At 50.9% G+C, this 24,346-nt stretch overlaps 12 protein-coding genes across 12 annotated transcripts; 4 read left to right on the top strand and 8 right to left on the bottom strand.

Annotated features, from left to right (window-relative positions):
* Positions 1–626: 626 nt before the first annotated feature.
* On the bottom strand, positions 627–1,592 carry pre9 (proteasome core particle subunit alpha 3; the record flags this gene model as incomplete). The annotated part of the gene is made up of 4 exons (XM_043284089.1): positions 627–766; positions 827–1,245; positions 1,318–1,502; positions 1,569–1,592. 4 exons carry the CDS (start codon positions 1,590–1,592, stop codon positions 627–629), a joined length of 768 nt encoding a protein of 255 aa, XP_043141303.1.
* Positions 1,593–1,892: 300 nt separating this feature from the next.
* ACHE_80691S (FF domain protein) lies at positions 1,893–3,660 on the top strand (the record flags this gene model as incomplete). Its single annotated transcript, XM_043284090.1, has 2 exons — positions 1,893–1,962; positions 2,021–3,660. 2 exons carry the CDS (start codon positions 1,893–1,895, stop codon positions 3,658–3,660), a joined length of 1,710 nt encoding a protein of 569 aa, XP_043141304.1.
* Positions 3,661–5,589: 1,929 nt separating this feature from the next.
* ACHE_80692A (uncharacterized protein) lies at positions 5,590–6,336 on the bottom strand (the record flags this gene model as incomplete). Its single annotated transcript, XM_043284091.1, has 1 exon — positions 5,590–6,336. One exon carries the CDS (start codon positions 6,334–6,336, stop codon positions 5,590–5,592), a length of 747 nt encoding a protein of 248 aa, XP_043141305.1.
* An 828-nt stretch (positions 6,337–7,164) lies between these two features.
* ACHE_80693S (putative PHD finger domain protein) lies at positions 7,165–9,922 on the top strand (the record flags this gene model as incomplete). Its single annotated transcript, XM_043284092.1, has 3 exons — positions 7,165–7,171; positions 7,309–7,967; positions 8,024–9,922. The coding sequence occupies 3 exons, from the start codon at positions 7,165–7,167 to the stop codon at positions 9,920–9,922; spliced, it is 2,565 nt and encodes an 854-aa protein (XP_043141306.1).
* A 460-nt stretch (positions 9,923–10,382) lies between these two features.
* On the bottom strand, positions 10,383–11,347 carry LUC7 (LUC7 domain-containing protein; the record flags this gene model as incomplete). The annotated part of the gene is made up of 3 exons (XM_043284093.1): positions 10,383–10,850; positions 10,904–11,235; positions 11,305–11,347. 3 exons carry the CDS (start codon positions 11,345–11,347, stop codon positions 10,383–10,385), a joined length of 843 nt encoding a protein of 280 aa, XP_043141307.1.
* Positions 11,348–11,791: 444 nt separating this feature from the next.
* gpi16 (GPI-anchor transamidase subunit GPI16) lies at positions 11,792–13,710 on the top strand (the record flags this gene model as incomplete). Its single annotated transcript, XM_043284094.1, has 3 exons — positions 11,792–12,156; positions 12,215–12,606; positions 12,659–13,710. 3 exons carry the CDS (start codon positions 11,792–11,794, stop codon positions 13,708–13,710), a joined length of 1,809 nt encoding a protein of 602 aa, XP_043141308.1.
* Positions 13,711–13,832: 122 nt separating this feature from the next.
* Positions 13,833–14,408, bottom strand: ACHE_80696A (uncharacterized protein; the record flags this gene model as incomplete). Its single annotated transcript, XM_043284095.1, has 3 exons — positions 13,833–13,854; positions 13,925–14,151; positions 14,235–14,408. The coding sequence occupies 3 exons, from the start codon at positions 14,406–14,408 to the stop codon at positions 13,833–13,835; spliced, it is 423 nt and encodes a 140-aa protein (XP_043141309.1).
* Positions 14,409–14,868: 460 nt separating this feature from the next.
* Positions 14,869–16,101, bottom strand: ACHE_80697A (uncharacterized protein; the record flags this gene model as incomplete). The annotated part of the gene is made up of 2 exons (XM_043284096.1): positions 14,869–15,552; positions 15,610–16,101. The coding sequence occupies 2 exons, from the start codon at positions 16,099–16,101 to the stop codon at positions 14,869–14,871; spliced, it is 1,176 nt and encodes a 391-aa protein (XP_043141310.1).
* Positions 16,102–16,426: 325 nt separating this feature from the next.
* On the bottom strand, positions 16,427–18,066 carry faeB-2 (putative feruloyl esterase; the record flags this gene model as incomplete). The annotated part of the gene is made up of 2 exons (XM_043284098.1): positions 16,427–17,670; positions 17,730–18,066. 2 exons carry the CDS (start codon positions 18,064–18,066, stop codon positions 16,427–16,429), a joined length of 1,581 nt encoding a protein of 526 aa, XP_043141311.1.
* Positions 18,067–19,123: 1,057 nt separating this feature from the next.
* ACHE_80699A (putative nuclear membrane fusion protein Kar5) lies at positions 19,124–20,938 on the bottom strand (the record flags this gene model as incomplete). Its single annotated transcript, XM_043284099.1, has 6 exons — positions 19,124–19,155; positions 19,206–19,548; positions 19,602–19,658; positions 19,706–19,927; positions 19,979–20,784; positions 20,836–20,938. The coding sequence occupies 6 exons, from the start codon at positions 20,936–20,938 to the stop codon at positions 19,124–19,126; spliced, it is 1,563 nt and encodes a 520-aa protein (XP_043141312.1).
* A 440-nt stretch (positions 20,939–21,378) lies between these two features.
* ACHE_80700S (mitochondrial 54S ribosomal protein uL6m) lies at positions 21,379–22,276 on the top strand (the record flags this gene model as incomplete). Its single annotated transcript, XM_043284100.1, has 3 exons — positions 21,379–21,652; positions 21,722–21,835; positions 21,903–22,276. The coding sequence occupies 3 exons, from the start codon at positions 21,379–21,381 to the stop codon at positions 22,274–22,276; spliced, it is 762 nt and encodes a 253-aa protein (XP_043141313.1).
* A 208-nt stretch (positions 22,277–22,484) lies between these two features.
* On the bottom strand, positions 22,485–23,642 carry ACHE_80701A (3'(2'),5'-bisphosphate nucleotidase; the record flags this gene model as incomplete). Its single annotated transcript, XM_043284101.1, has 1 exon — positions 22,485–23,642. The coding sequence occupies one exon, from the start codon at positions 23,640–23,642 to the stop codon at positions 22,485–22,487; it is 1,158 nt and encodes a 385-aa protein (XP_043141314.1).
* Positions 23,643–24,346: the final 704 nt, after the last annotated feature.

Below are 24,346 nucleotides of genomic sequence, written 5' to 3' on the forward strand. Positions count from 1 at the left end.
TTTGCGGCAATATGTCAGGATTGACAGGCCCTAATATAATGATTGGAGGAAAAGTGTTGATTTCATTCGAAACCAGTCTCATAAAAAGCAATCTCAATAGAAACTCCTATTCTTGGAAAAGAACGAACCATTGTAAATCATTGCAGTTGGAAGAGGTCCACATCATAAGCGCTTGTTTTCTGGACGAGCGGTTCGGCGCAGAACCACGATAATAGAGAGATATAGGGGTCATATTCATAGAAAATCGGAATGCTCTTCATAGATAGTACGGAATCAATTGAAGCAGAGACGTTCAATAACGCTGGCTATGCCAATGCCTAATCCATGAACTGTATGCGGTAGACTCGACGTTGGAAGCTATAGAGGATCTGTCACATGATACTTCCATAATTGGTTAGTATGATATGCGATCACGTGTAATTACTGGGCTGGGAATCTACGGGTTGGATGTACAATAAAGATGCCTCAATAACATGATTTAGTATCATATTCATTCATTCATGGAATGCAATATCCCTGAAAATCATCTAGTAGCGGGGATCCGAATCTTTCGAGCGCAAATCTCAGGTAACAGGATGGAATTATTTGCTCAAACATAGTCGACGAAAAGAGGACAAGCGTTTATTTTATTTTATTTCACCTGCCTCGGGCTCGTCATCGACCTTGGCCAGCCCATGCTCCCTCAGGAGACCGTTAATCTCGTCTGCGTTCCACAGGTGGTGGAAGATCTTCCCATCCTTGGTCTTTCCCACTGTTGCGAACTCGACTGTGAAGATAGCCTGTCAGCATGCATTGCTAAATCCAACGACCATATATGGCCACTTACTCTTCTCGCTGCTCAGCTTGCTTGAGTCCATAGTCTTGCTCAGAACCTTAACAGCCATCGCACAAGCCTCCTTCAGATCACAGCCTTCCTTATAGTCCTGCTTCAGAAGACTCTGCGCACTTGCGTTGTTGGCTCCCACACTCGTAGCTTTCCATCCACCGTAGTTACCACTGGGGTTGCTCTGGTATAGCTGGAACTGTTGCTGGTGGTCATATCCGGCGTAGATGAAGGACACACCGAACGGACGGAGACCACCGTGTTGGGTATAACCTTGCTTGAGATCACACATGCGACGGACGAGTTGTTCGCAGGGGATTTCTTCGTTGTAGGTGAGGAGGTAGCGCTGGGCGGCCTGACGGGCGTAGTTGATGAGGATGTTGGCGTCTGCAGTCATACCGGCGACGGCACAGATCATGTTACTATTATGCATTAGCACCAAACCAAGTCCAGATATATATATATATTCGCCCCCAAGAAAGGTGTCCACATACTCATTCAGAACGTAGAGCTTTTCTGCCGATGTATCCTGCTCCAACAGCTTGCTGGTCACCTTCTTCTCGGCAGCAAGGACGATGCCATCGTTGGCAAGAATTCCTAGTGCGGTACCGGCATGGGAAATGGCTTCCAGCGCATATTCGACCTGGTAGAGTCGGCCTTCGGGGGAGAAGATGGTCGTCTAGCGAACAAAAGACACCTGGTTAGCGGGTGCTCCCCATCTGACGACATGGCGGGATGAACGTACTCTAGAATCGTATCTCCGCGACATTTTGGATTATCTGTCAAGAGAAAAAGAATAAACTTGTTAAACGTGACAAATGGAGGAAGAAAAAGAGCAGGATTGAAGGATGGCAAGTATCGTGGAGAATGGGCACCAAACAGCTGGGGCCGATGATGAGGTCGGTGGTGAGCTCCCAGTAGGCAATTCGCGTCCGCCGTTCTCCGCCAAGCTCGGACCAACTACCAAAGCCCGTAAGCTTCTGATCGCGACAACCACATACCAGCTCATGATTGTATTCTGGAATTATTAGTATTTTATTCTTCAATTATCTTATTCTCCGCTCACAAAATGCTCAAATCGACCTACACCCCGCCTCCTCCATTACCGCCAGGGTGGACGGAACACAGGGCCCCTTCAGGTTGGTCGCGATTGATTGCTGTGACAATTCGCTTTGGTTGCTAACGAATCATCACCAGGTCACCTGTACTATTACAATTCCCAAACGAAGCAATCCACTTATACGCGACCGCAACCACTCCCTACTCCATTGCAGCCGGCCGCAACAGAAACCGCACCACTTCTCACGCCGGATACATTACCGCCCTTCTCGTCCACGCCATATACTGCGCAAAGTTTTGGAGTCGGGGGTGGATTCACGGGATCTCACCATCATCCTCACCAAGGTCAGACTCGGGGAGGCTTCCGCGGCGGGAAAGCATACCAAGACCGCAGATCTCGGGGGCCAGAGGACAGACCGAAATCGAAACATGCTATACCCGGATGTGAACCTTGGGTATTGGTGAAAACTAAGCTTAAGAGGAGATTTGTTTATAATACAGAAACCAACGAAAGTTTCTGGAAGTTTCCCCAAGAGGTCCTCAAGGGAGTCATCGAGTACGATCGCATCGAAAGAGAGAAGAAAGAACGCAGAGAACGTGGCGAAGTGAGCGAAGAATCAGAGACGCAAAAATCGGAAGCTGTTCCTGAAGAACCCGGACCCGAACCAGCCACACGTGAGGCTCCTGCGGAGGCCGCAGAAGAGAGCGATGAGTATGAAGAGGTGGAAGTGACAGACGATGAGGAAGATGAGGAGCAACCGTCAAAACGCACAAAGACGGACGACGATCAACCGGTTGAGTTTACCGAAGAGGATATCGAGTACCAGCTTGCCGCCATGGGTGAAGAATACGGGCTCGATCCTGGTGAATACGGGGAGCCGGGCGAGGAAGGCTGGGAGGAGGGTGCTGAAGGTCTCCCGCTGTCAGATGATGATGCTGTAGCGCTCTTCCGCGACCTGCTCGATGATTTCCGCATCAACCCCTATTCACCATGGGAGAACATTATCGAAGAAGGTCGTATCATAGACGACAGCAGATATACAGTGCTTCCGAATATGAAATCCCGACGCGAAGTCTGGTCAGATTGGAGCCGTGACCGCATCCAAGAACTCAAAGAACGCAAAAAAAACCAAGAAAAGCAAGATCCCCGCATCAAATACTTGGCTTTCCTTCAAGAGCGTGCTACTCCTAAGCTGTACTGGCCGGAGTTCAAGCGGAAATACAGAAAGGAGTCTGAAATGAAGGACACACATTTATCTGATAAAGACCGGGAGAAGTTCTACCGCGAACATATATCGCGCCTGAAGCTTCCCGAGAGCACAAGAAAGTCGGATCTTTCGGCTCTGCTCAAGTCTATTCCATTGCAATCGCTAAATCGCTCATCGAGCATCTACGCTCTTCCCTCCACTATCATTACCGATATCCGCTACATCTCACTAAGCCCTCAACTACGCGATTCGCTAATCGAAACATACATCTCTACGTTACCGGCAGCACCGGAACAAGAACACATGAGCGCAGAGCAACAAGAAGAGCTCGACAGGAAGAGAGCTGACCGGGAAAAGCGTGAAAAGGCCCTTGCGGAACGCGAGAAACGGGTCGAGGAGGAGAAACAGAAGCAACGAGGCGACCTTGCCCGTGGCAAGCACCTTCTCAAAGAAGGTGAAGCTGAGATTGAAGAAGCCATGCGCATCAGAAAAGATGGGCTTCGAAGTTATCTCGACGCTGAAGATAAGTCCCGAGAAGGTGCGGGAGAGGACGCGGAAAAGGTGACATGATTGAATCAATGCACTATGAACCGTCTGGCAAATCAAGCGGACATTTGAACAATAGAAAAATGCCTTTTAACTTTGGAGATAAATATTCTGTGAATTCATTAGAATGGACATTGGCAATCAAAAGCCACCAACTCTGAAATCGACATTGCAACAATCTTTCCCGGGTGCCATGAGTTTTACTGTCCGTCTTTGGTCAACTTTCTGTAAAGTTGAGTGGAGTGCACGCTAGGCGTATGGCTCGACGAGAACCTAGTCGATTGATGGGCCCAGATATTGCAGATGTACCACAAACAAGTATAAAGTCACACTATGCGAGATGCTTTAGTTGTGTTAGCGTTTGGAGGAATTGTATATTACCCCAAGCTTCAGCAATCTTGTGTAAGTCGTCGACAACGATGACAAATGTCCTCCTCTCAGGATGCCCATTCGTAAGCCTGTCAATTACTTGAGTGAGCGCTGGTGGGTACCACCCGGCGTAGATATCCTCGACAGAAAGCTTTCCACGATCTGCTTTATCCTCCTGTAGAAGCTGTACAAGCATTCGAACGCCAATGGCCTTCCAGGGGCATTCATCTTCTCGAAAGTCCTTGAGGCTCACGTGGAATACAAATGAAACCTTGAGTCGAGTGGCAGTTCATCATTCTTTCTCCGAAAAATATCCCATCAAAACATTTCTGTACAATCATAGGGCGATACGTCAGAATTCCATACATCTAGCTATTGGCGTTATGCGTAACATACCCAGACAACCAATTCTTTCAGGAACTTCAAATACTTAACTACCGAGATTTTTAGCTAAAAGATAGGCTTAATATGTCTGATTAATCCTCATGTTTTGGCTTCAAGAAATCCATGGTCAAAATCTGGAAGATAAAGTCTCATGTTTTTAACGATGGGGCAAATGTGACTGTGGCAGACATACACAAGGGCGCAGTAATGGATGCTGGTACGCACCACATTGGCTTCATCAACTCCTTGGCGATTATGTTGCAGTGCATCATGTGCCCAGAGACAACCTATGCAAATGAACATCCTTGGGTGGTAGAAACAAAACGATCCGGTGATATCAACATCTGCCAGCATAAGCACATCATCCAAAACGCTTCTGGCATGTCCTCATCAGCAGGACACGCTATTTTATTGCTCGATTCAAACGTCTTTCTCACAGAGTTGCAGCAATATAACAATGCGCAATGGCACGTCCGGAGCTTCGGCATCAGGCAAGACATTGCTGTTGTCAACGACATCGCTTCTGTACAAAGCCATTTCCCGGCCTACGCGATAACAGTAAACCCTTTCATTTCAGTTATGATGTGCAAACTGGAAAATGTTCTGGTAGATAAGGAAAACTGGGGTGACTACTTTGGCCCGTATGCTGGTAAAGCTTACTTGGTTGCTGGCGAAGCGCTAAATAAGAATGGTGAGAAGGAAATGGGTGAAATGAGAGGTTCTGGTAGCGCAGAAGACTGGTTGGCATTCTACTTGTTAGTTCCTGATCGGCTTCTCGAGATTTAGGTTTCGTGAGGATCGACCCATTTAGGGCTAGATATATATTAAATTATGGGCAGTGAGTTTCCCATCATAACCGGGAACAATAGTATCAGAAACAACTAGAAAGTGAGACGAGACTATTACATAAAGATCATTAGATACTAAGATGACTATTACACACGCTGACTAGGCAATGCAACTGGATGCTTCAATTTCCTCCCAAACATGAATATGACCAAGACCGCCTTCGAAAGATACACCGGCACATTAACATTAGTGGACATTAGCAAGTCCTTTTTCTGTCCATTTCATGTAGTTTCATCATTCAGTTTATGGGGTATCAATATTATATGGTTAATTCAAGACCTCCCTTTGCTCTGTGGTGGGCCTTCCAACATTCCTTCAGCTCTGATTTTTCAATGCAGGCCAACTGTGACATTATTTAAACCTCCAGTCATCCCAATCGTCATCGTCATCGTCGTCCTCCTCCTCCTCGTCGTCGTCCTCGTCATTCGCGTCTGCCTCAGTTGCAGGGGGTGGCGCCGACTCGGCTTCTTCCGAAGCCCGCTTAGCTCTGAGCTCCTCCCGTTTTTGCTTCAGTCGCCTCACACGTTCCTCCAGTTGTTCCATTTCATCGAATTCGTCCTCCATAAACCGTGCTGCGTCCTCGCGTTCACCTTCTGCTTGAGCTTCGCGCGTTTGCGTAGTGTCCTTGTCCTTTTCCTGCTGTTCAGCAATTTGCTCTGCAGAAATTGGCGCTGCTGATATCGTGGCTGGAGCGGCAATGGCAGCGGGTGCTCGCGGAGCGCGCGACGGTTCCGCAACTTCGCGTTCAAAGGCCGCCCATTCGTCTTCATCAACGGTCTGAGGCTCGTTTGTGGAGGGTTGCTCATCGGCTTGGTTCGTGTTTTCGGCTTCTTGCTCGTCTTCCGGCCCTAATGGAAGTTCCGGGCCAGCGGTTTCTTTCTCTGCGTCTTCCTCGAGATCTTGAGCGCTCGGGGGTTGTATCGCTTGTGATGCTTCCTGTTGTGCTGTCATTCCAGCAGGTTTTATCTTTTTGCGTATCGAATCGTCGCCAACGTCCACCTTTCTTTTTTTTGTGACGCGGTTTGCTGTACTCCCTGTTTGGGCGGTGCCCTTGCGAGTGGCGAGCTCGTTCCGGAGTAATGTTCGGATGTCTGCCATTGCGGACGTAATTCGTGTCGAAAGAGGAATCAAATAGCAATATTCAGTAATCCGTCACGGAGAAAAATTCGTCGGATCAGTCACAGGGCAGCGCAATGTAAACGTGGGAGGTGCGAGAAAGAAGGGGTGTGTGTGTCGTGCTTATGTGGAGAAGCGGCGAGAGCTGGCCACGCCTACCAGTTAGTGAGGAAACGCGACAGAAAAATCCCGGTGGCGTCTGCCAAGCCGCTAATCCACTCCCCGCCGAGCCTCATGCACGTGATTGCTGAGTCACGGCGCAGTCGCGGCCGCTCGACCCTCTTTCTCTTCTCTCACTTCTCCTCTTCATTCCATCAACCACCCATCGCTCATTCCTCTGTCAATCCTGTGCTTGAGTACGGCTGCTTTTGAGGGATTACGCCAGCTTTTTCTAATCTTTCTGATTGCCATCGACGCGATTCAAATCCAGTCTCATACTGTCAACTTCTGGACAGGCTTTTCACGCGACCCCGCTTACGCCAACTCCCCAAGCCTGCGCGACACGCGACCGACTCCGTTGCAGTCATTCTACTACAGCGAACACGAGTCGCAGTCTTCAACAGAATCTGAGGCCCTAGTTGGAAGAGAAGGAAAAGTTCAAGTAATATTCGCAAACCGGGTGACTTGTGCCTCTGTCCTGCTGTGTCTTTTCCTTGCGCGTTACTCTTTAGCGCGCGCACACACACACGCACACACACACACATACACTACACGCCCTGTTTCCGTAGAAAGAAAGCTGTCGGGTGGCGCGCACAGCCAGCTCTGAGCAAAGTCTACAAAGCGTCGTAGAAATACCTGAGTATCTGCACTATGGCTGGTAAGCAATCGTATAATGGTACCTGCGCCATGGCCGCACGAAGCCCACCCCGGAGACGGAGGCAAGGCAGAAGGCGGCGGCGGCTTAGGGCACGGTCCCCCCAAGTGTGACATAATGCTAACTAGAAGATACAACAGATGAGCCACGACGTTCCGGCCGCTCAACGAAAGGCCAGCACAAGAACCTCGACATGGTCACCGAAACACCCATGAAGAAATCGAAGTCCAAGTCACAATCGAAAGACAAGTCCTCCAAACCCTCCGCCGAACCGACTCCTGGACCTAGCGAAGAAGAGGAAGAAGAAATCATAAGATGTATTTGTGGGGAATACGAGGAGGAGGAAGATGTCGAACGCGACATGATCTGCTGCGACCAGTGTTCAGCATGGCAACACAACGACTGCATGGGTCTCACATTCGCGAAAGGAGAGGAACCGGATCAGTACTTCTGCGAGCAGTGCAAGCCGGAGAACCACAAGGAGCTTCTGGACAAGATGGCGCGCGGTGAGAAGCCCTGGGAGGAGGTTGCCGAACGAAGACGCAAAGAAGCCGAAGAGAAAAAATCACGGCGCAGGAAGGGCAAGAAGGGCGGCAGGAGAGGCAGACCAAGTGAGGCCAAGACAGAAGAGAGTACACCAGCTGCTTCGGTCAAGGCCCAAACTCCGAGTTCGGCTCCTTCTGTGCCTCCAACCGTGCCGCATGCAATTGAGGAAAATGGCCACGCCGGTGATCCCGCACCCGCCGGCACGCCCAAGCGCAAGTTTGAAGAACACCAAGAGAGCCCACAGTCTGAAGCCGTAAGTAATTTGTCACTGCCCTGATCAGACTTCATTGACTGACTCCGTTATTTTAGGGACCTAAACCGAAACAACAGAAAGTATCGCCTCCAGCCAAGGAAGCAACACCGCACAGGAAACCCTCGACTAACGCGCCTTCATCTCGCCAGAGCTCTGTCACTGAGAAGACATCTGAGGGACCGGGCAGTCTGGAGGATATTACAAACCCAGCTCGGAAAACCGTTGCCAGTGCTCTAGTCAAGCTATTTGTAGAACAGGTTTCTGAGGCGCGGAAGCAGGACTCTTTCAAACTGCCCCAGGGGAAGACAGTGGAAGCGGTCGCCGGGCAGCTCGGTATGTCGATCGAGCATGCTATGTATCAAAATCTCTGCGGAGGTTCCGGGGAACCAACGGAACCGTATAAGTCACAGCTTCGGACGATCTTGTTCAACGTAAAGAAGAACACGTCCCTACGGGATAGTTTGCTCGTAGGCAATCTGCTCCCAGATACTCTATCCAAGATGAGTTCTCAGGACATGGCGAGCAAGGAGCTGCAGCAAAAGGATGCGGAGATCAAACGAGAAGCGGAGCGCCAACACATCATCGCCACCCAAGAACAAGGGCCACGGATCAGACGGACGCATAAGGGCGAGGAACTAGTTGAGGAGGACGACCACGTTTCAAGCGAACCTGTTTTCTCGACGGCTCCGGCTCGTCGTATGACTGACGGAAGTCCCAGCCCTGATGGTCAGCAACGTCGCAAGTCGAATGAAGGTCGACGAGCCGGCAAACCACGACCAATTGAAACCGATGGACAGTCACACGACCAACATTTCGCTCATTCCCCCGGCCATGATGATCAGGTCTTCCCCGAGGTCGCTACGCATATCCGAGAGCCTGTGCCAGGTGGAAAGGCCCAGGCTGACGCAGAGATTGACCATCTACTGAGGGATGACGATGAGCCCGACTCACCTCCGTACTCCCCCAAGGACTACGATGAGGAGGGATCTGTATGGCGCGGCAAAGTGGTGATGAACCCTATTGGAGAGTTCACATCATCAGCAAAGCATGTCGGTGGTGCAGATCTGAGCGAGAGGTTACCATGGAGCCAGCTCGCACCGCCAACATTGCTGATCAACGGCCGGATAGAGATCCAGCTGGCCAGCAACTACCTCTGTGGCCTACGATTCAGCACATCAACAGACGTCGTCGTGATGTCCATCAATGCGCCTGAGAACCATAAGGAGCGTGCAGGATTCGACAATCTGTTCAACTACTTTGCAGATCGCAAGAGGTACGGTGTCATTGGAAAGCACCCATTGCCGTCCGTTACGGATACGTACCTTATCCCGGTTGAGGCAGGGACAACCAAGAAGCCCGATTTCCTGGAGCTGTTGGAAAATAACGCCCTTGATGATTCCCTGCAGGACCGGATCCTGTTGGCCGTCTTCGTCGTCAAGACTGGTGTCTCGAACCGTCCTTCAGTACAGCCCCCTTCGCATCACCCGAGCCAGGAACCCGTAAACACCGCAAGTCCATTGACTACTGCTGCGCCGACGCCTCAGCAGGCGCAGGCCCCGTACATGTTGCCGGGACAGCAGCATCCAGCTCAGGTATCCCCTACTCCGCCAGCACCTTTCCCTGGCGCACCAGCTCTTGCACAGACACCACAATATGCCCAACCGCCACCGCAGCAGCAACAACCTGTTCACCCGGCGGGCCAATTCCACCAATATCAACCCAACGTCCCCGCCCCTCAGCCTGTCACTGGTCTTCCAGCCGCCATCCAGGTGCTAGGACCTCAGGCACACGCACCTGCCATTCAACAGCTCCTTCAACAAGCACCGAACGCAGATGCCTCCCAGTTATTGGTGGTACGAGATATTCTTTCCCGACAGCCAGATATTGCGTCCAGCTACCAGGCGTTGACTGAGGCGCTGTACCATGCTACGACTAATGGACATGGTGCCTCTTAGGGGCTTTTGTATATGTACATAGTATTCAACATTGACTTGGAATTTGGTTTCTATTTTTTTTCTTTTCGTTTCTATGTCAAGGCGTGACTTGTAGTGTTCTCTGGTATGGCGTCGCTTTTCATGATAATATTTCGCTAGTGTTTCGCGGGTGATTGAATAGGGTGGTCATGTTGATTTCTTTTTATTCTCTACCCAATCCTTCTCTCTTAAATTGTGAGGAATAACTACTCCTTTCTCGTCTCATTATCTGAATGCAGATAGCAGTCTTGTGTGCAATCCTCTACTACGAATCCAACTTGGTCTACCTGAATATAGAATTCTATAGTCATTCAATTCGTATACGAAGTTCCCCAAATCATCCATTATGTATTGGAATATGGTGGTTACAAACGCACTAACGCCTGCGCTATGCTTATACCCAGCAAAAAGATGAAATATCAAAAGATCCAAAGATAGCCATTCACCACCGTCCCCGTTTTCTATATCCACCACCACCATACCTCGGCCCTCTACCACCACCAGACCGTCCACCACCGCCACCTCCCCAACCACCATCCTCATCATCATGGTGCCGAACCGGCGGCGGCCGTCCCTTAAGCTCCTCACTAAGCTTCTTCCAAGTCTTGCGCATGTCCGAGTATCCCATGTGCATCTTTCCGAAGAAGTGGTCCGCCAGACGGCGGTCGTTGTCCAGTCGACTAAGGTAGGCGCCGCACACGTCGCAGACTTGCAGTTTCTGGTGGCCGGAGGGGCCAGAGGTGTCTTGGAGGTTCTTGAGTTCGCGCTCGCAGGTTTCCTTCTGGTGTTTGGCGGTGCGGATCTTGTGGAGTTCATTGAGGGCGAGGGCGACGGAGCCTGTTTCTCCCAGGACGGAGACTTCGAGGAGACCTGTGTTGATTGTTTTGGAGAGGTCGGAGATTTGTTTCAACTAGTTTTGTTAGCAGACTAGATAATAAATGAGAGGGTGAAAAAGAGGCCTACTAAATTATTCGTCTGTCGAATCTCATCCGGCGTCTTCTCCAACCGCCGCTGAGCAGAATCGATCCTCCGATCGCAATCATCGATATACTTCTGCATATCGCGCATGTAGTCAAAGTCGAAACCCCATTTCGCCTTCTCCCCTGCAGACGCAAGCTCGTACTCCGTCTTCAGACCTTCGCTGTGCACCTTGGGACAAGGACCGAGGTCCTGCTTGGTATTCGTGAAGAGATCGTGCGGGCAAGTTCCCACGAGGTACGAGCGACAGACTTTCGAATCGGTAATGGATAGCTGGGCATTACGCGAGGGTGTTCCGGTGCCAACGAGATTGTCGGCTGTGATTTGAGATATCTTTGTTAGCTTGCCTGAACTTTGCACAAAGCTGAGTTTTGTGTATGGCGTACCTCCCATGAGCTGCTCGAGCAGCTTTCTCTGTTCCGCCGCCATTTTCAATCGACCGAGTATGGCACAATCCGCGTTTACCAGTAAAGAAGTCCTCCGGAGCAATTCGCTCGCTGTTCCGTTGAGTATGATAAGAACTCAAGCTGTCGCGCCGAATGATGCCTTTTTGCGACGATGGCGCTTGGCGGGCGGTGAGGCGTTAGGCGCGGCTGCGCTTGAGTGGCCCCTTTTGGCAACTTGGTCGTCGATGCTTGTAATTGAGAGAAACCGTGGGCTTTATCTAGTTGATAGCTGAGAAGACGGAGATTATCTGGTCTCGCGTGTTTCTTTCTCAAGGCAGGTGTCAGGGATCAAACGGTGCTGAGCTGTAACCGTCAAAACCCGATCCAAACTCCCCGATTCTCTCGCCGCATGGCCTATTGACGAGCCAAAGAAGGCAGATCCTCATTGAATTCTTTTTTGAGGAAGCTTTACGGCAAGAATGACGTGATGACGGCCCTCTTCCTACTTCGTCTGCTCCTCCTGACGGCGCTGTCCACGCTCACCTCCGCCGCACCTGACTCCGACTACCACGAAGGTCTCGTCCTCCAGCCATTGCCGCAATCTTCCCTATTGGCTTCTTTCAATTTCCGCAGTAATACGTCGCAAGTGTCCTTCGAACAGCGACATTTCCGATATTTCCCTCGCGCGCTTGGCCAGATCCTACAACATGCGAATACTAAGGAACTGCACCTCCGGTTTACGACGGGAAGATGGGATGCTGAGAGTTGGGGCTCAAGGCCGTGGAATGGGTCTAAGGAGGGTAATACTGGAGTGGAATTGTGGGCGTGGATCGATGCTCCGGATGATGATGGGTATGTTGTCCCGGCATATGAATTCAATTCAAGGGAAAATAATGCTGAGTTGTTGAAGGGCATTCGCGAAATGGATCACCTTGACCCAGTCCTTGTCCGGCCTTTTCTGTGCGTCTATGAACTTCATCGATTCTACTCGAACTACGCGGCCAATTGCTTCTTTTGAGCCTGCTGGCGATCATTCGTCTAGTCAACTGCATCTTCTCCATGGGACGCTTCCGGGTGAGGTCGTCTGTACGGAGAATCTTACACCTTTTTTGAAGCTTCTTCCTTGTAAGGGCAAGGCGGGAGTCTCTAGTCTGTTCGATGGCCACAAGCTGTTCGATGCGTCCTGGCAGAGTATGGCCGTTGATGTTCGTCCGGTCTGCCCTGAGTCTAGCGAGTGTCTGGTGCAGATTGAACAGACTGTCGACATGGTGCTCGACATTGATCGATCAAAACGGCCTCGAGGTAAGTTTTCTGCGGCTGGTAGTAAGTAGTGTTTCCTCACTAAAAATGACAGACAACCCGATCCCACGCCCGGTCCCCACTGAGCAGCTTATCTGTGACACTTCTAAACCCTACAACGCTGATGATACCTGTTACCCTCTGGAAAAGACTGCAGAGAAGGGGTGGAGTCTACAAGAGATCTTCGGACGTACTATCAGTGGTGTGTGCCCTCTCACAGAGGATGAGAATCCAGGAAAGGAGACAGTATGTCTACGGGTGCCGCATGAAAGAGGAGTGATCATCTCTCCTGGGGCATCTGAGACCAGGAACCCTGATGGCCTTTCCCGCTGCTTCAACTTGGAGCCATCAAGCCCGTTTGACCTCATTATACCTGAACAGGAAGCTTTCACCCATGTGCCGTTAGATGAACCAGCCCTAAGCGCTGAGCGGACGATTGTCGGTCATGGCCAGGAGCGTGGTGGTATGCGGATCATATTTGATAACCCGTCCAACTCAAGCATAGTCGATTTCATTTACTTTGAGACCCTGCCATGGTTCCTGCGGCCGTATGTACACACATTACATGCTACCATCATCGGCCGCGATGGCATCCGCCGCTCAGTCCCGGTATCCCAAATCGTAAAAGAAACCTTCTACCGTCCAGCCATCGACCGCGAACGCGGTACGCAGCTTGAACTAGCTCTGTCCGTCCCGGCCGCTTCAACCGTCACATTGACATACGACTTCGAGAAGGCAGTCTTACGTTACACGGAATATCCCCCTGACGCCAACCGAGGCTTCAACGTTGCGCCTGCAGTGATCAGACTGTTAGGGCTGCGGGACCAAGCACAGTCTTACGAATACTACTCTCCCGTCTACATCCGCACGACGAGTCTTCTTCTCCCTCTGCCCACACCGGACTTCAGTATGCCGTATAACGTGATCATCCTGACGAGTACTGTCATCGCGCTTGCTTTTGGGAGTATCTTCAACTTGTTGGTTCGTCGTTTTGTGGCGGCGGACGAGGCGGCTGCTCTTACGGCGCAGACGTTCAAGGGGAAGATCGTTGGTAAGGTCGTTGCGTTGCGGGATCGGATCAAGGGGAAGGGCTCGAAGGTGGAGTAGCTTAGTATATGTAATTTATTATAGCAGTTCAGTTTCATGCATAAGTACAAACATATCCGAATTTCTTATACGAAAACACGGCAATCAAGCAAACTAAGCCATAGGCAACCCCATTCCACACCCTATCTTCCCTGCCCATGCAACCTAATAACGAACAACATCAGCACCATCCACACCACGACCTCACTCACTTGGTTTGGAAAGGAATTCATACGTCGCCTCAACCGCACTCTTCGCCTTCGACCACCCCGGCAACGTATCCGAATGACCCGGCCGATGACACATAAAACTATGATCCTCGGTCTGACAACTGGTGTTCGACCCCTCCCCCGAAATATCCATGTTCATGTCCGTAGCGCGCTGCACGAATTTGGATGATGCGGCGCCATTTTGTTCCTGGAGCGGCAGATATTCGCCGAAGGTCGCTTGGGCGTTGGGGGGCTAGCACGTCCGTCTTATTAGTATTCTTTCTTCTCGATTGTTCCGGGCGTTTGAGGGGTCGGGTGAATTGGGGGAAGGCATACAGCTACATGACCAGAACCTTGCGACCCACCCTTGAAGAAACCCGGATCACCCCAGCCTGTGCCGCCGCCGGTGTTGTTTGCTGGGGTTGGGACTGAGCTGGCGCCACCTAGCGTCGAGGTTCGGGGGTGGTTGCCGCGGGAGCTTTGCTTGGTTTCGGGGTATGCGTCGGTCATTTTGTATCTGCTGTGCAATACTACTGTTGTTGTGTAGATTGGGTATGGTTGTGATGAGAAAGGTTGTTTGTATGTGGATATAAACTTGAACGAGGTTAAGCAAATGGGCGAAGTGGTTCAAACAAGGGCATTGCCATTGCCATTGCCTCTGGTATACAACCGGAGTGACTTCACCATGAAAGCATACGTGCTCTCTGATTGGCTAGGTTGTTGATGTCCGGGGTTAGGTCATTGTTGATTGATAAGATTGATAAACTGGCTTAAGGAGTAAGTTCAAATTGACAAAGTCGTATCGAATATGAACAAAGATGTATTATATATAACCATTACACGCCAGTCATATACATCTCGTGCAAGCATCAAAAACATGTAATAGCAATGTCAGGGATATCAAAGTCATCACGGGACATATAGCAGCAACAAATCATCAAAGAAGTCAGGTATATGGTCTGTGAGGCGGTTACTGCGCCTCGACTTGGTCTGCCCATGTAGATCCCTCCACAGGGGACCAGCTTGGTTCAATCTTCTCAGCAGCGGCCCAGTTCGGTTTGGCATCTCCCGGACGGTCTTTGGCACCCGGAAGGGCAGGGAATTCGGCCTCATTGGTAGCAGCCGGCGCAGGCGTCGGGGGGGTTGTTTCGTTCATCGCAGCAGTAGGCTTCTCAAAAGCACCGTCAGGTTGCCAGCTATCCCTCCGCGGTCCACGGGAGTTGTTCCGTCCTCGTCCACCCCTACCACGTCCTCGACCGCGCTGGTTACCGCGAAAACCTCCCTGGTTGTCCCGGCCATTTTCATCCGGTCGACCATCGTCAAAGTCCCGTCGAGTATACCCCGAAACACCACCGTGCATTCCGCGCCGAAAACCACCCTTTCCGCCTCGAGGATTGTAGTCCTCCTCCTGCTTGGTAGCATCCCACTCCCGTCCGTTCAAAGCATTCATCTTCCGCTGGCGATTACGCTCTCGTTCCGAATCCATCACGCGGCGGTTCGCGCGCTCTTGGCGGCGTTTCTCATCGGCGACTTTCTCGCGCTCGAGGAAGGATGCTTGATCTGCTTCTGCGCGGGCGTGTGCGGCGGATAGCTTGGCGGCGTTTTCTTTGGCGGCTGCCATTCGTTGAGTCAGTTGCTCTTCGGTCAGTTTGGGCTGTTGTCGTCAGTTACAATAGGTCATGGGACATGATATGAAAGAAGGCCATCGTACCTTCTTAATCCCGCCCGTAGCACTCCTATCACCACGAACAGCCGGTACACGCTGCTCAGCTCCGCCGTTAGACCCCTTCGACTCCGACGTAGCATCATCGTCCTTCTCTTCAGCCTTGTTCTCCCCCTCTACATTCCCATTCCCACTCTCAGGCTCAGGTGTACCCTCGACCGGCTTCTTATTCCCACCCTCACCTCGCCGCCCCGACGCATTCGTCCCTCTCCCTCCGCGACCTCTCCCCCGGCCCCGCCCTCTCCCTCTCTCTCTCTCGCCCCCGCGCCGTGGCCCAGCTGGTGCCTGTGCAGGAGCCGGTGAAGCAGAAGCAGAAGGCGACTCAGCTGGTGTATCGTCCGGCTTCGTTGCGGCCTCTGGTACTTCCTGCGGGGGTACGTCTGAGGATACTTGCTGCTCCTCCGCGGGGACAGGGATGATTTCATCGTCGAAGAGATCATCGCTGCCTCGAGTCTGCGCAAACTCGTCTTCATCGGCCATGGTTTATATATGGAGAAGTTCTTGTGAAATATAAATAAGAGAATGAGAAGGGAATTGGTTGAACAGACAGATGGCAAACAATGTAGACATTCAGCGCTGGTTATCGCGGAGGCGGAGAGCGATATCGCCGATGGCACCTGCGCAGGGACAGGGTGTGATTGGTTCGTTTGAGTTCAATTCTGATTGGTCGGATTGAGCTCTATCAGGCACTATGGCTTTGTCAAGTAGCTTGACTGGCTACAATACGAGAACTGGCATATCAACCACAGTTGCATTGTATGTACAAGCTCAACAAAATTCTTAGATACACATCACCACCAGTCCTCTAAACACACTGCCACGCATTCTCATCCGTGTAGTTCCCCGGACCCTTGAACACATTCCTCTTTGGGAACCGACAGTGCTTCCGCGCATACTGCACCTGCGATCCAGGCCCATTAGCGAACTTCGCCCCACGGACTGTCTCCGGCGCAACACCGTCTTCCACCCACTTCACCATCGCCATGAGCACGTTATCCTGCGGCTTGTCGCCGTTGTATGCGTCATATCCGTTTCCAATACCGTACGCGCCATCGCCGCCGTGGCAGTGTCCCATGCCGCTGATTTGGAAGAACCGGTAGAATTCGTCTAGCTCACTGGGGGCCAGGTTCATGGTCTCTGCAACCCGGCGGTAGTAGAGTTTCGAGTTGTCTGAGCTGATCATCTGGTCCTGCAGGCCGTGGTAGGTGAGGACCTTTCCGCCTGCGCTGCGGAAAGGGGTGAGGTCGGCTTCCCAGGTCTGGATGTTGTAGGGGTTCTGTCTCAGGGCAGCGGTAGCGTCGTGGACGTTCCAGTTGGATGCGTTGTAGTTGGGGTTGCTGTAAGTTACGTAGCGGAGCCAGTCCTGACTGTATGTGAAGGGTTCGCCGGAGTACATGACGCTGCTCGTGAGGACTTCGGAGCCCGGCTGCATGCGGGGGTAGAGGAGGGTTCCGTTGGCGCCGTAGAGGGGGGAGAGGACTTGGCGGACGGTGTTGGCTTGGGCGCCAGATAGGCAGCGGTTGGTGTTTGTTGCGTTGGACTTGCAAATGATGGTTTCGAGGACAGGGTTGCAGACGTCGGGGTCTTCGATGATGCCGTCTCTCGCGCCGTCTAGGGCGTCGCATTGTCGGAGGATTTCCTGGTGGACGACCTTCCAGAGGGATGGCGAAAGGTAGGTGTCTGACGACGGGGAGCCGGTGATAGGGTAGAAGTGTGCGCTCCACGAAAGCAGGTTGATAAAGTTGAAGGCCGGCGCTCCGGCCACCACACCGTCAAAGTCGTTGGGGTATTTCTGAACAGACTTGAATCCTTGTCTGCCGCCAGTCGAGCATCCGAAGTAGTACGACTTGTCGAATCCCTCATCGTAGAACAACTTGGTAAGTTGCTTGCCAACCACAACGCCCGTGTGCAAGGAGCGGTAGGCAAAGTCCTCCAAAACCTCGGGATGCTGGTAGAAAGGCTCACCAGACGTTCCGTTGTGGCCATTGTTAGCTCCGACAGCGGCGAAACCCAATTGAGCGGTATACGCAAGGTCGTAGTACTGAATGCCTGTTCGTAATCAGCCATTGAAACCCCGGAACAAAATCAAGTATGCAGGCGTCACGTACAACCACCGAGACCTCCATTACCCGTACTCAAGAAACGACCGGTATAGTTCCTAGGAAACCAGGCTTCCAATGTAATCTCACTGGCATTCGATGTCGTAACAGCCATTGCAACCCGGCACAGATCTCCTGCCACGGTCTGAGAGGATTCACCGCAGGTGGATGGGTTGTCTGCCAGCGACAGATTCGTTCCGCTGGGCACGTAATTGGCGAAGTTGACTTTGACATTTGGTAGATCGATCTTATCCGCAAAGCTTGTACAACGGGACTGGAAAGCGTCTTGGCTGGCCAGGACTGACGAGACCATGGCCAGCAGGGTAAGAGAGTGAAGGAGGGCCATAGTGAGTGGTAAATCACCCCGATTGAGTTGCGTCTGTATCCAAAGTGTTAGACGATGGAAGGGCTCGCCTCCGTTATTAAATATACTCTGTAAGATACTCGGAACATGGTCCACCGGGCATACTTCTCTGTAAAGCGTACACGGAGTACAAGGTACGCGTACAAAGCGTCCGTGCCAAGCTTTGTAAAGAGATCAATTAATCCGGAGCACGGATTACCCGAAGTAAAGCCGTTACTGATGCCATAATTGAGGGTAAGATAACCAAGGCAGCAAGGATATGCGCCAATGCTTGGTTTGGGATATCCGAAACGCAGTGCGGAAAAACCCAAAGTGTGGATATCTCTAATGTCTCCACGGACAAAATCCGGGGATCGTCGTGGTTAATTTCCCACGCGGGGAACTTGTAGGTTGCTGACTGCTCCGGAGTTAACATCAGGGGATTGAACTTACTCGCAGGAAGCGTACAACTCGGATAGCGTCTATGCCGATTGTCTGGGGCTTTAATTCTATCATACCGATCAAGCAGTGGCGTTTAAGCATTGACCGTGGATCCGGAAACAACATCAGTGGAGCTGCTTCCAATCATAGGAGAGCATCACGATTGTAACAGGTCATCTCGGTTTACCGATTGAGTACAATAAATATAAAAATTACAACAATCATGGTTGATTGTGGGATGCCGAGGTTCCCACCAGCATACGCCAGGTACGGTATTCCCCGCAAATGCAGGATACTCCGCATTCTGCTGGCATGCGTCAATCAGGGTGTTGCATAAGACATTTGATAGGTCTAATGCTCAGCCATGTCTCATTGTTCCATCGTTAGCACGCTTGTCACGGTACATAGAAGCAAAATCAATCCCGATTGCCTAGGTTCTAGGTCGAGTCAATTGACAGGCAAATGTATGAATTCGGTAGTTTTGATATTCAGCAATCCCGTATATTATGGGACATAAAAGCATTTGCCGTACAGTCGTCACCGGCGTAAATATATCGCGTAAAGTATATGATACAGCATTAAAACAAGTGTATACACATCAATATAAATGGCAAAGCCATTAAAAGATTATCCTGGTCACGAAGAGATGAGCTAGAAAAGTATGTGTCAGCAACTGTCTTGAAATCAAGTAGAAAACATACCCATCCCGATAAAAAGCACCGCCAGAGCGGACTTCGGATTCTGCGCACCAAGCATGCTAAACAGCAGAGCACACACCGTCCAGGCGGAGTAAGTCCCATGTAGAGCACCCAAAACAGGAGACTCCCGATATTTGGTTGCTGTCTCATCAACCATTGTCTGGAGGTTGGCTGCAGTGGAAATCACTTTATCGAGCAGTGCCTGGGAGATTTGGATGTCGGTTTGTATATTATGCTGCGCTTGCGATTGTGCCGCAATGACTTCGGACTGCAGCAGTTGTGCTCTTTGTAGATCCTGGGCCTTCATCTCAGACTGTACTAACATTATTTCAAAAGTTTGAAGGCGCTGTAGATGTCAGGATGTCAGAGCCGTTCATGTAAATGAGCTATGTCACTAACCTCCGACACCTTGGCCTCCTGACGTAGAATGGTACCTATCTTTCCAAGTAACCATTCCTGCATAGTCAGTCGTCATCATGTCAATCTCCAAAGGTAGAACTCACTACTGAAGTATCCAAAGTTCCCATTTCTTGAGACAGCCTGACCATGTCGCCCTGCAGAAGCGACTCCAGGGATGAACGAAGAGATGATGCAATTTCTATCTGGGCGTTCGAATCTTGTCGGTGTACCTGTATTAGTTGCTCGCTTCTTGCCAGGGTTTCCGCGTGGACGGCCCGCAGAGTCTCTTGCAGATGATCGACCTCGTTGGAAACGTTCCGGACATTCTATTACATGTCAGATAAATCCTTGTCGATCAGTAAAGTAACGTTCCAGACCTTTTCGAGAACTGCCGTTCCTGTGTGAATCCTTCCAAGAACCATCGTCACGCTGGACACAATAGACTGAACGCTGGACTCGACATCCTGAAATATTCCACTAATGAAGAGTTTGAAGCGTGTCTCAGTGTCTTCCAATTCACGGGTCAGTCTATTCCGCATCGTGTCAATAGCATGAACAAATGCCTTCTGCTCTGCAGACTCAGCAGCTGCAGTCCGCAAAGCCTCTTCAAGACCATGGTTGAGTTTGAGTGTAACATCGATGATATGTCTGTGCAAATCCAGGAGTTCTTCCTTTTCACCCTCGATCCTTGCCGCTTGGCAAATCACCATAGCGTTTTGCCTACTGTTGCTATAAGACGTCCACCACTGCGGTCTCGATTCAAGTGACCTGAGACACGATTCGAGGAAGTGCCGCGGTATATCTTCGATGTCATTCTGAGATTTATATTTACCCGAGAACCCAAAGAAGCTTCTCTTCTGCGTTGATGAAACGGCCACCGGGGAACACGACGCAGGAATGGATGTTCCAGCTCCATCCAGCTCGCAAATAGCCAGCCTTGCCGCATATAATGAGCGAATGCGTTCCAGAGTCACGTAGTTGTCCGATCCAAGACCGTTATCCTTGCTGATAGATTGACAGGACGTCACCAGTTTGGTTGCGGCAAGCCGGTTGCACGACGGAGCGGATTTCATTGACTCTAGCAGTTGGACTGCTTCTGTAAATATAACGTCGTATTGCTGGGTTTTGGAGTTCAAGAACGAGATCAGATTCATATCATTGGATGAGTTATGCGTAGAGAGCTCTGTTGATTCTGTCAGCGAGATCGAGGTTATCATGTAACCAGGTCACATACCATTCGCCGTTGCACTAATAGGAGCAAGGATTAAGGAGAAATATGTGAGTAAGAGAATGAACGAAGACAGCACGGTGATCTGAGATGCCCCAGACGTCCTCATTGTGGCTGTTAGGGTCGGATTCGAAATCAGAAAAGAGATGGACACTGCCTTCACTCGGACCATAAGTAGAAGAAAAAAAATGTCGCAATTGTTATAGAATGATACCAGTTCAACGAAAGCCAGGTTTATAAATTACAGCAACAGAAACGAAGATAGCAACGAAAGCAGACAGAAGATGCCGATATTACATTACTTGGTGCAGATGAACAATCAGAGAGTAAAAAAAAACCAGCAAATAAAATTCAAACAAAAGCAGCAATCATGATGAGTTCGTCACGCTCAATGAAGATGGTCGAGAGAGATGAAGTTGCAAAGCATCAGGTACAGGGCCATAGAAATGTCACGTGTATATACACTAATCCCGATTGGGAAACCAGGGTAAAATCCACTCGTACACTCGGAGACCCCAAGACGCTCCGTCAACCGCAACCACCGCCGCCATGTCCTGCTCCATACGCCAAAGCTGCTTGAGACAGCTTTCTCGGAATACCCTGAGATGGGCATCCTTTCCCTCGTTTTCCTCTCCCGCCGCCTCCCTGTCCCGACGCACACAATGTTTTTCGACCACCGCTCCGGCACAATCTCGAGTTGGCGGCGCTGCGATTTCGGTACCGCCAGAGGTTTCGTTGAGTTTTATTGATCTGCCTCAGACGCAAGTTCGTGGGAGGACAAAGGAGATTTCGAAGACTGCGATTGAGATCAAGGGGCCGTTAGGTTCGTTGTGGTTCCCTTCTTGCGGGCATCGGAGGACAAGACTAATTGTGGATTGTTTTTCTGTTGCAGGCCAATTGACCCTTGACCTCCCTCCCTTCCTCGAAATCGCCCATGATGAATCCACCCGAAAAGCAAAAGTGTCTGTGAGGGACGCTGAAGATGAACACCAGCGTGCTATGTGGGGTATGTGATGTGATTCGGAATTACTGGAGGAATCGGATCACCGCCTAACAATTGCTGTTACTTTCAGGTACCATGCGCGCACACTTGCAGAACCACGTCCTAGGTGTCTCAGAAGGCCACATCTGTATTCTCAGTCTGGTTGGTGTCGGTTACAGGGCCAGCATCGAATCCACGGCAACCACGGTCGAATCCACCTATCCTGGTCAACAGTTCATTAACCTGAAAGTCGGTTTCTCGCACCCGGTCGAGCTGGGTATTCCGGAGGGCGTCAAGGCGAGCACTCCGCAACCCACACGTATCCTGCTGGAGGGAGTTAAGAAAGACGTGGTGACGAGGTTTGCGGCAGAAATTCGGGAATGGAGAAGACCGGAGCCGTACAAGGGCAAGGGTATCTTCATTAATGGAGAGACGATTAGACTGAAGGCCAAGAAGATCAGGTAATCTTGGCAATTTTCTATATTTTCTGTTCTTCGGGGAGCAATTGGGACACTGGGTTATGGTTTTACGTTGGGATGTATATTGAAGCACTTTTATTTTCCCTGCATGTTGTATCTATCCAATGTATTTCTAGGCGCACCTAGCGTGACATGACAAAAAAAGATCATTCATCATTATAAATTCTCATTATAGATCATACATGAACTTTTCTTTACAGCTTCAGAACAGCCTTCACAGCATCAATGACCTGGTCCTGGAAGGCCTTAGGGGCGGCAACAACACCCTTGTTGGCAGCAAGAGTCCGGCCCTTGCTGAAATCCAACCGGTTACCGTAGATGTCCGTGACCTGACCACCAGCCTCACGGACAATCAGATCACCAGCAGCGTGATCCCAGATCTTCTCCTGGTAGTCCTTCTTCACAGGGAGACGCAGATAGATGTCACCCGCACCTCTGGCGATGGAGCAGTACTTAGCCTGCGAATCCAGACGAACACTGGGGTTGGTGATACCCAAGCGCTCAGCAACAGCGGCATTGTCGCCCTGCGCGGAGTGAGCAGCCTCAACACCCTCGCAGAAGGTAGCCTGCGTGATATCTGCCAAAGGCCGCATGGAAATAGGCTTGCTCTCAGCCAGCGCACCGTTGGTCAGAGGACGGCTAGCAGATCCTTGGCCCTGGATGGCGGAGAGAAGCACACCCTTGCCGGTGCCATCGTCCTGGTCGGCACCAATGCCCGCGGAGAGCGCCGCAGCATCGTCAACAGGCAGGTTGGGGCATCCGATAGCACCCACCTTCACATCACCGTCCACCATCAGACCAAGACAAACCGCGTACTGGCCGCCGCGGAGGAAACCCTTAGTACCATCGATGGGGTCCAGCGCCCAGATGCGACCAGACGCACCACCCTTGCTGTTGCCCTGGTCGATGATATCGAGCATCGCCTCTTCACTGGGCAACGGGCCGCCAAGCAGGTTGTCACTCTCCGCATCCTCCAGCTTGATGTCCTTGCTCAATCTGTAGATCTCGGCGCTCAGCGCCTTGTCCTCGCGGAGGGAGCTGGCCTCTTCTTCAGCGACGATCTCGTCATTGGGAAAGTTCTTGCGGATGGCCTGGATGATCAGGGCCTGGGCTCCGAAGTCGCCAATGGTGACGGGGGATTTGTCGTCCTTGGAGACGGTGCCCTTGGCCTTTTCGTGGAAGACCTTTTGGGTGAGAAGGGTCGCGCGCTGGACGGCGAGTTCGGCGATGTAACGTTCTTGTTGGTATGTAGACATGTTGGCGACTTGGATGTAGGAGGGAGAGGAGGCAGTTGTGGTTGTAGTGACGAGGTGGGAGAGGAAGGTGGTCAGACGGTGGCGGGCTTTAAGCATAATTGTCTAAGTGGAGCGGGGAGGAAATGAGGAAGCGTGGCGGGTTATCAATTCTGAAACGATCGACATCGGGCCATTTAATGTGAGATAATAGATTTTTATGGAGGATATAGCAGGGTGATTGCTATCAGTTCCAATTCGCTTTTGTTGCGCGGATTTCATGCAGAGGTAACGCGTACGAAATAGTCGTTTACAGTCTACCAGTGCTGAACCTTTTTTGATATTCCAAATACTGTCTCCCTTGAGCCATAACACACTCCATTCCGCAACCAACAGATTGAACATTCTACCACCAATCGAGGACGCATAACGTATTTCATAAACGAGCCACCACCTAACGCAAAAAACTCGTCGATCTACTAGATCATTCTTCTTCAGTCACCCACTATGCCACTAATTCGCTCTCAAAGCTTTCGAAATTCAATAGAGCAAGAGGATAGGATCTTACTAGCAGTCCAAGCTATTAAGAAGCAAGAGATATCCTTTATTATCCAAGCAGCACGCTACTTTGATGTACCCCGAACCACGCTCCGCGATCGACTGTGTGGCCAGTAAAACTGAGCTGAATTGTGTGCCAACAACCATAAATTGACAGAAAATGTTCAAACAGTTGGTACTAACTGGGTATGAGATTTCATGAAAAGACACTGAGCTTTTAACCTGATTCTCAAGGTGCTATAATTGGGAGCGCGCAAAGCGTGAAG

This window comes from Aspergillus chevalieri, chromosome 8, assembly GCF_016861735.1.
Source record: "Aspergillus chevalieri M1 DNA, chromosome 8, nearly complete sequence".
Taxonomy (NCBI): domain Eukaryota; kingdom Fungi; phylum Ascomycota; class Eurotiomycetes; order Eurotiales; family Aspergillaceae; genus Aspergillus; species Aspergillus chevalieri.